Below are 10,259 nucleotides of genomic sequence, written 5' to 3' on the forward strand. Positions count from 1 at the left end.
GGTCTTTCAAATGAGTCAGCTCTTCACATCAAGTGGCCAAAGTATTGGAGTTTCACTTTCAATATCAGTTCTTCCAGGTCTGATCTCCTTTAGAATGGACTGGTTGGATCTCCTTGCAGTCCAAGGGACTCTCAAGAGTCTTTTCCAGCACCACGGGTAAAAAGCATCAATTCTTCAGCACTCAACTTTCTTTATAGTCCAATTCTCACATTCATACATGACTACTGGAAAAATCATAGCCTTCACTAGATGGAAATTTGTTGGCAAAGTAATGTCTCTGCTTTTTAATATACTGTCTAGGTTGGTCATAACTTTCCTTCCAAGGAGTAAATGTCTTTTAATTTCATGGCTGCAGTCACCATCTTCAGTGATTTTGGCGCCCCCCAAAATAAAGTCTGACACTGTTTCCACTGTTTCCCCATCTATTTGCCATGAAGTGATGGGACCAGATGCCATGATCCTAGTTTCTGAATATTGAGCTTTACACCAACTTTTTCACACTCCAGCAGGAAAAAAAAAAAAAAAAAAAGAGCACTTGACATCCTTCTAGGTTTATTGTCAGGGGAAGCAGTCATAATTTCTCCATGCATGTTAGTCTCTCAGTCATGTCCCACTCTTTACAGCCCCATGACTATAGACCGCCAGGCTCTTTCTGTCCATGGGGTTCTCCAGGCAAGAATACTAGAGGGGGTTGCCATTTTCTCCTCTAGGGGATCCTCCTGACCGAGAGATTGAACCCAGGTCTTCTGTATTTCAGGCAGATCCTTTACCAGCTGAGCCACCAAGGAAGCCCTATTTGCCCATGGTGAATGGCAACTTATCAAACATTTGCTCATCACCTAATAGGTTTCAGGCACTGAAGCCATAGTAGCAGATTCTATGGTAAGAGCCCCAAGTGGTGCTACTGATAAAGAACCCTCCTGCCAATTCAGGAGACATAAGAGATACGGGTTCAGTCCCTGGGTTGGGAAGATCTTCTGGAGAAGGGCATGTCAACCCATTCTAGTATTCTTGCCTGGAGAATCCCATGGACAGAGGAACCTGGCAAGCTATAGTCCATAGAGTCACAAAGAGTTAGACACAACAGAAGTGAGTTAGCATGCAGATGTGCATGGTAAGAGTGGAAACAGAGCTGAAAATCTTTGTGTTCTGAATGGTTCCAAGCATAGTGTGTCATCAGTGACATATGTATTTCCCTTTGTTCCCTGCTTGTGATAGACACTTGTTGATGGTATATTTCTTTCCACAGTTAGAGGTGACATTTCAAATGTAAATCACATGGAATAGAAAATAACTCTTATATGTGTGTAGCACTTCTCAACTTACAAGATACATCTGAGAATTATAATTTGTAAGTTGATGGACAGAGAGGAGGGTTCATGAGGCACTGAGATGACTTTGCAGAATCACTTTGAGCTGAAATAATAGAAGAATCTAGATCTCATGTAGACAGAACACTGATTTCTCAATACATTACACACCAAACATTGCTCTATGGGTGTTTAACAGGTGACAGGTGCTAGGTGTCTGTAGAGATGGAAATCATCCTGGAAAAATTTTTAAAAAGGCTTGAAACAAGAACTGAGACAAAAGTGACAAGGACATGCTCCACAGTAAAATAATCATTCTTTCTTTGTTGTAAGAAATTCAGATCAAATTTCTTTCATGGTTAATGGATATCATTTTTTTTTTACTTATTTATAGATAATTCAGGACATAGGAAGGTATTACTTCCTAAATGGATGTCCTCACACCTCCCAACAACGTGACTGAGTTTGTTCTCTTGGGACTCACACAGAATCCACACTTGCAGAAAATGCTCTTCATTGTCTTTTTACTTATCTTCCTATTAACTGTGTTGGCCAACCTGCTCATTGTCATAACCATCTCCCTCAGCCCCACACTTTCAGCTCCCATGTACTTCTTTCTCACTCACTTATCCTTCATAGATGGCATCTTCACCTCTGTCACAACCCCCAAACTGATAACTGACCTGCTGTACCAGAGGAGAACCATCTCCTGGAGTGGCTGCCTGATTCAGATCTTTCTGGAACACATAATGGGAGGTTCAGAGATCATCCTTCTCATTTCCATGTCCTATGACCGCTACATGGCCATCTGCAAGCCTCTGCACTACATGACCATCATGAGACAGGGGCTCTGCCAGCTCCTGGTGATGGTGGCCTGGATTGGGGGCATCCTGCATGCCACCGTGCAGATTCTTTTCATTGTCAACTTGACCTTCTGTGGTCCCAACGTCATTGATCACTTCATGTGTGATTTCTTCTCACTGTTGGAACTCGCCTGCAGTGACACCTACAAGCTGGGCATCATGGTGGCAGCTAACACTGCAGGAATGTGCTTAGTGTTTTTTATCATGCTCCTCGTCTCCTACACAGTCATCCTGCACTCTCTGAAATCCCATGGCTCTGAAGCACGACGCAAAGCCCTCTCTACATGTGGCTCCCATTTCACGGTAGTGGTGCTCTTTTTTGGTCCCTGTATATTCACCTATATGCGACCTGTGGTCACTTACCCTGTGGACAAATTTGTGGCTATGTTCTTTGCAATCCTCACTCCCATGTTAAATCCCATCATTTACACAGCGAGAAACACAGAGGTGAAAAATGCCATCAGGAATTTGTTGAAGAGAAGAGTGACTTAGGCTGTTCATACTGGCAAGAAAGTGATTGTTTATATACATTTAGAGGGCTATACTTGTTGTAAAGTGTGAAAGAAAAGTAAGAAATTCTGTAGATCATTAAAAGAGAGAGAGAGATCCAGAAACTAACACTTGTTGATTTTTTTAATCTTGGCTGGAGAAGGCGATGGCACCCCACTCCAGTACTCTTGCCTGGAAAATCCCATGGACAGAGGAGCCTGTAGGGCTGCAGTCCACGGGGTCGCGAAGAGTCGGACATGACTGAGCGACTTCACTTTCACTTTTCACTTTCGTGCATTGGAGAAGGAAATGGCAATCCACTCCAGTGTTCTTGCCTGGAGAATCCCAGGGACGGGGGAGCCTGGTGGGCTGCCGTTTATGGGATCGCACAGAGTCAGACACCACTGATGCGACTTAGCAGTAGCAGTAGCAGCAGGCATTATTCTAAGCATACTGATATTTTAATGTACACTGCCAAAGTTTCAGTGTTCATAGGTTCAGAATGGGCAATGAAAAGAACATTAAACTCACAGTTTGATGATTGTAGAGTAAGAAGTTTTTCTCCAGTCTTACTGCTGCTTTTTCAGATTTCTCATATATGTTACTTTGATGAAATTGGCTTTCCCATAGGACCTTAATCTCATTTTTTCCCCCATTTTTACTTACCCTATGGTAAAGCAAACATTGGATAGAAATATAAGGTAAATGCATGGTGAAGAGGGAGTTGAATGAGGGGATAATAGCTAATTTTTCCCCTGCACTATGGATTTATCAAAAGCAAAATGACTGTCACTGACAAAAAAAGGAAATAATATTTTACAATCTATCTCTAATTCCCTTTTTAATAGAGAAGATAAAGCAGAAAATTTGAAATTACTATTTATTTGCTCTCTTTTTCTAAAATATCCCTATGGCTCACATTTTTTATTGAATATAAATAAAACATTTTCATTTTTTATACCAAGACTTGAGGAACAATTTGAAATAAGAGTAAACATCTCTTGCAAATCTCAACAGAAAAGCATATGGTCAATTTCCAAACCTGTTGCTCTGTAGATCTGATTCATATAAGTACATTATGTGAACCCTTTATTATCTACCAGGCACATTCACTTCAGTTGATTTATCCAGAACCAAAACTGGTAGTTTCATTATCATTGTTCCCAATTTACAGAGAAGCAAATTGAAGCCAAAACAGGTTTACTGATTTCCTTGCCTCACATCACACATGCTTCTCCCATAAAGTGTGCCCAGAATCTATAACTCTAGAATGAAGTTCCCTTACAAACTTTATTTTATTAAAAATATAAATTTATTTATTTTAATTGGAGATTAATTATTTTACAATATTGTATTGGTTTTTTTTTCTTTTTATTTTGTCAAAGGCTTCCTTTGATGTATGTAGTTTTTATTTTTTTTTATTAAATTTTTATTTTTACTTTATTTTACGTTACAATACTGTATTGGTTTTGCCATACATTGACATGAATCCACCACAGGTGTACATGTGTTCCCAAACATGAACCCCCCTCCCACCTCCCTCCCCATAACATCTCTCTGGGTCATCCCCGTGCACCAGCCCCAAGCATCCTGTATCCTGCATCAGACATAGACTGGTGATTTGTTTCTTACATGATAGTATACATGTTGCAATGCCATTCTCCCAAATCATCCCACCCTCTCCCTCTCCCTCTGAGTCCAAAAGTCCGCTCTACACATCTGTGTCTTTTTTGCTGTCGTGCATACAGGGTCATCATTGCCATCTTTCTAAATTCCATATATATGTGTTAGTATACTGTATTGGTGTTTTTATTTCTGGCTTACTTCACTTTGTATCATCGGCTCCAGTTTCATCCATCTCATTAGAACTGATTCAAATGTATTCTTTTTAATGGCTGAGTAATACTCCATTGTGTATATGTACCACTGCTTTCTTATCCATTCATCTGCTGATGGACATCTAGGTTGTTTCCATGTCCTGGCTATTATAAACAGTGCTGCGATGAATATTGGGGTATATGTGTCTCTCTCAAGTCTGGTTTCCTCAGTGTGTATGCCCAGCAGTGGGATTGCTGGGTCATAAGGCAGTACTATTTGCAATTTTTAAGGAATCTCCACACTGTTCTCCATACTGGCTGTACTAGTTTGCATTCCCACTAACAGTGTAGGAGGGTTCCCTTTTCTCCACACCCTCTCCAGCATTTATTGCTTGCAGACTTTTGGATCGCAGACATTCTGACTGGTGTGAAGTGGTACCTCATTGTGGTTTTGATTTGCATTTCTCTGATAATGAGTGATGTTGAGCATCTTTTCATGTGTTTGTTAGCCATCCGTATGTCTTCTTTGGAGAAATGTCTATTTAGTTCTTTGGCCCATTTTTTGATTGGGTCGTTTAGTTTTCTGGAATTGAGTTGCATAAGTTGCTTGTATATTTTTGAGATTAGTTGTTTGTCATTTGCTTCATTTGCTATTATTTTCTCCCATTCAGAAGGCTGTCTTTTCACCTTACTTATAGTTTCCTTTGTTGTGCAGAAGCTTTTAATTTTAATTAGATCCCATTTGTTTATTTTTGCTTTTATTTCCAGAATTCTGGGAGGTGGATCATAGAGGATCCTGCTGTGATTTATGTCAGAGAATGTTTTGCCTATGTTCTCCTCTAGGAGTTTTATAGTTTCTGGTCTTACATTTAGATCTTTAATCCATTTTGAGTTTAATTTTGTGTGCGGTGTTAGAAAGTGATCTAGTTTCATTCTTTTACAAGTGGTTAACCAGTTTTCCCAGCACCACTTGTTAAAGAGATTGTCTTTACTCCATTGTATATTCTTGCCTCCTTTGTCGAAGATAAGGTGTCCATAGGTGTGTGGATTTATCTCTGGGCTTTCTATTTTGTTACATTGATCTATATTTCTCTTTGTGCCAGTACCATACTGTCTTGATGACTGTGGCTTTGTAGTAGAGCCTGAAGTCAGGCATGTTGATTCCTCCACTTCCATTCTTCTTTCTCAAGATTGCTTTGGCTATTCGAGGTTTTTTGTATTTCCATACAAATCTTGAAATTATTTGTTCTAGTTCTGTGAAAAATATCACTCGTAGCTTGATAGGGATTGCATTGAATCTGTAGATTGCATTGGGTAGTGTACTCATTTTCACTATATTGATTCGTCTGATCCATGAACATGGTATATTTCTCCATCTATTAGTGTCCTCTTTGATTTCTTTCATCAGTGTTTTATAGTTTTCTATGTATAGGTCTTTAGTTTCTTTAGGTAGGTATATTCCTAAGTCTTTTATTCTTTTCGTTGCAATGGTGAATGGAATTGTTTCCTTAATTTCTTTTTCTACTTTCTCATTATTAGTGTATAGGAATGCAAGGGATTTCTGTGTGTTGATTTTATATCCTGCAACTTTACTATATTCATTGATTAGCTCTAGTAATTTTCTGGTGGAGTCCTTAGGGTTTTCTATGTAGAGGATCATGTCATCTGCAAAGAGTGAGAGTTTTACTTCTTCTTTTCCAATTTGGATTCCTTTTAATACTTTTTCTGCTCTGATTGCTGTGGCCAAAACTTCCAGAACTATGTTGAATAGTAGTGGTGAAAGTGGGCACCCTTGTCTTGTTCTTGACTTTAGGGAAAATGCTTTCAATTTTTCACCATTGAGGATAATGTTTGCTGTGGGTTTGTCATATATAGCTTTTATTATGTTGAGGCATGTTCCCTCTATTCCTGCTTTCTGGAGAGTTTTTATCATAAATGGATGTTGAATTTTGTCAAAGGCTTTCTCTGCATCTATTGAGATAATCATATAATTGGTTTTGCCATACATCAACATGAATCCATCACAGGTATACACATATTCCCCATCTTGAATCCCCTTTCCTCCTCCCTCCCCGTACCATCCCTCTGGGTTGTCCCAGTGCACCAGCCCCAAGCATCCAGTATCATGCATTGAACCTGGATTGGCAATTCATTTCATATTTGATATTATACTTGTTTCAATGCCATTCTCCTAAATCATCTCACCCTTGCCCTCTCCCACAGAGTCCAAAAGACTGTTCTATACATCTGTGTCTCTTTTGCTGTCTCGCATATAAGGTTAGCATTACCATCTTTCTAAATTCCATATATATGCGTTAGTATACTGTATTGATGTTTTTCTTTACGGCTTATTTCACTCTGTATAATAGGCTCCAGTTTCGTCCACCTCATTAGAACTGATTCAAATGAATTCTTTTTAATGGCTGAGTAATACTCCATTGTATTATGTACCACAGCTTTCTTATCCATTCATCTACTGATGGACGTCTAGGTTGTTTCCATGTCCTGGCTATAATAAACAGTGCTGCGATGAACATTGGAGTACACGTGTCTCTTTCAATTCTGATTTCCTCGGTTTGTATGCCCAGCAGTGGGATTGCTGGGTCATAAGGCAGTTCTATTTCCAGTTTTAAAAGGAATCTCCACACTGTTCTCCATAGTGGCTGTACTAGTTTGCATTCCCACCAACAGTGTAAGAGGGTTCCCTTTCTTCCATACCCTCTCTAGCATTTATAGCTTGTAGAGATTTGTATCACAGCCATCTGAGCAGCATGAAATAGTACCTCATTGTGGTCTTGATTTGCATTTCTCTGATAATGAGTGATATTGAGCATCTTTTCATGTGTTTGTTAGCCATCTGGATTATAGACAATCTCTTTAACAAGTGGCTCTGGGAAAACTGGTCAACCACTTGTAAAAGAATAAAACTAGAACACTTTCTAACACCACACACAAAAATAAACTCAAAATGAATTAAAGATCTAAACATAAGACAGAAACTATAAAGCACCTAGAGGAGAACTTAGGCAAAACACTCTCCTACATCAATCACAGCAGGATCCTCTATGACCCACCTCCCAGAATATTGGAAATAAAAGCAAAAATAAACAAATGGGACCTAATTTAACTTAAAAGCTTCTGCACAACAAAGGAAACTATAAGCAAGGTGAAAACACAGCCTTCAGAATGGGAGAAAATAATAGCACTTGAAGCAACTGACAAACAACTAATCTCAAAAATATATGAGCAACACATGCAGCTTAATTCCAGAAAAATAAACGACCCAATCAAAAAATGGGCCAAAGAACTAAATAGACATTTCTCCAAAGAAGACATACAGATGCCTTACAAACTTTCAACCTAGGTAGGTCTTCTAACTCAATTTCTTTCAAATGAGTTGTCTGTGGTATGTTTTTTTATGTAGATAAGAAAATTATCTGTGATCTTAATGATTTACCTCTTTTGTGACGATGGTGTTAATGTGTTGTAGCTTTGTCTCACATGTTATGATATACTTCAGCAGTACAAGTTTATTCATTTTTTGAAAGTTCAAGTTATACCACTTCACTTTTACAAAGAAACATTAGTATGGTAATAGTAATCTAAAATGGAAAAGAATCTCGAATAGAATATATATATATATATATATATATATATATATATATATACATATATATGTATATTTATAAATAAATCACCTTCCTGTGCACTTGAAGCTAACCCAACATTGCAAATTAATTGTGCTTCAATTAGAAAAAAATACTTAAAACCTCACCAACATTTGTATGATTATGGCATCTTGTGTGTTGACTTTTGTAAAAACTCCATTTTAAAAAAATTAGTATAATCAAATATTAATGTTGTTCTTCATAAACACCAAGTGCTTAAATTAACTTCAGAAAACTGGGAATACCTGTAATGCTCCTCTATATACATGGTGAACACCAGGTCATCTTACATTATTAATAACTATAAATCTAAACTTCTCTGACTGCAACACAGAAACCCATGTTATTTAGCACAGATGTCACTTTCTTAGACTCAGTGATGAACTGGAGCTATTTATTCCATAATTTGAACATAGAGTAATGCTTGAGCATGGTACTGGGGTACTGGTATTTAGTAAATTGTGCATAATTATCTCAAATTCATAGGAAATAGCACTTTTTCTCACAATGTCTAGGCCTGGAAGATGATAGAATCAGCATTTAATCTATTAAAATGGTCGTTTGAAATTTCTGGTGAGGAATGAACCTTTCAACAAATCAAGACTAAATGATATGTGGTTTATTATGATGAGGAGATAAGAAGAGATGAGACTAATCCAAGAGCAGTGAATAAAAAAGTCCTGAGTAAATGTTGTTTCTACTCTAAGACCAAAGGGAAGATTTGAAGTTGGAAATAGACCAATGATTGTGTTTTAGGGGGCTATATCAGAGGGTCAATGGAGGAATTAGAAAATTAATGCTGTATGAATTAAAAATTTTCAACAGAAAACTTGGAAGGTGTCAGAACTGAAGAAGGATTTGTAGGCTGTATGGAATCTCAGTGGGTGAAGTTTTGCTGGTTGTAAGTTTAAATCTCCTCTAGAAATTCCTTTTCACTCATTCTTGATAATATCTCCTGAGAAGCAACTGCCAAGCGACTACTCTGATTCATATATATATATATATATAGGGCATAGTGATGTTACTCCTAAAAAGTTAATGAGACAGAATGTCTGGATCTGGTGTATAAGGATACTTTGTTTTAATATGGAATTTTTATTTGGTGAAAATTTTAGGAGGCATTAAGTGAGTGAAGTGAATTCACTATTGTTGAAGGCCAACTATGAGGCATACATTTTTGACAGGTTCTTTACAAACTTAAACTCTCTTATTGTAGGGACAGTTATTAGTTGATCAAGTTTCACTCCATTGTATGCAAGAGGGAAATGAAACTCAATAAAGCTAAGCAAGAATATGAAGTTTCTTAGGGTTGAATTTCTGTATTCACCTCACTTCACAGAACTCCTCCTGTCATGACAAGAAATCGTCAAAACACGGGTCTGACCACTGGCCACATTGTCAAGACTGTCACTGAGGCATTACTCTCTTTTGGCAGAGGAGAGGGGTGCGGGGATTTAGTTTATCTTTCTTATTTTCTCTGCTGACCTTCATTTACCAGGCTACTTACACTCTCTTGACCCCTCGCTCTTGCTGGTGTTCATGCTCAGTCACTAAGACGTGACCCCTCCAGTATCAAGGAAAAGTCATCTGATGATCTATTTTCTGCAGATATATTACTTTCATGGGCATCATGAAAATGGACTCAATAAATGGAATTCAAATGTCTGAGTTTCAAAGGAAGTGCCACTTGGGTGAAAGAGATGCTTAGTTGAAAACAAGCAACTCAGTCATTGAGGAGATTGACATTCTGTTTGAGCATGAGATTAGAACCTTGAATAGTTAAGTAAGTACTATGTCCATAGAGCTTTTCACCTTGCTATGCCATAGTGTTAACATGTATTATTGGCAGGAAAAAAAAAAAAAAAAAAGGCTTCATGAGAAATTCAGTTTTGGAAATTTTGACTTTTTTAGTTTATCCCCACATAATTGTTCTGATTATTCAATGAGACAGAGAGTTATGGGACCTGGGTATACATGATAAAGATCAAGGGTTATTTTTATGTGGAAATAAGATTCCAGGGGAATAGATGGATAATAATAATGTAAAATAAGCAGAGTGACAATATACAGCCTTGACGTACTACCTTTCCTATTTGGAACCAGTCTGTTATT

General features: G+C 37.8%; 1 protein-coding gene across 1 annotated transcript; it reads left to right on the forward strand.

Moving 5' to 3' along the window:
- Positions 1–1,738: 1,738 nt before the first annotated feature.
- LOC128070246 (olfactory receptor 140-like) lies at positions 1,739–2,665 on the forward strand. Its single transcript, XM_052663559.1, has one exon. The coding sequence runs from the start codon at positions 1,739–1,741 to the stop codon at positions 2,663–2,665; it is 927 nt and encodes a 308-aa protein (XP_052519519.1).
- The last annotated feature ends 7,594 nt before the right edge of the window (positions 2,666–10,259 follow it).

Source organism: Budorcas taxicolor, chromosome 2, assembly GCF_023091745.1.
Source record: "Budorcas taxicolor isolate Tak-1 chromosome 2, Takin1.1, whole genome shotgun sequence".
Lineage (NCBI taxonomy): Eukaryota > Metazoa > Chordata > Mammalia > Artiodactyla > Bovidae > Budorcas > Budorcas taxicolor.

What these genes read in the sequence shown, in the direction of transcription:
- LOC128070246 (XM_052663559.1), top strand. Translation starts at nt 1,739, where the DNA reads ATGGATGTCCTCACACCTCCCAACAACGTGACTGAGTTTGTTCTCTTG.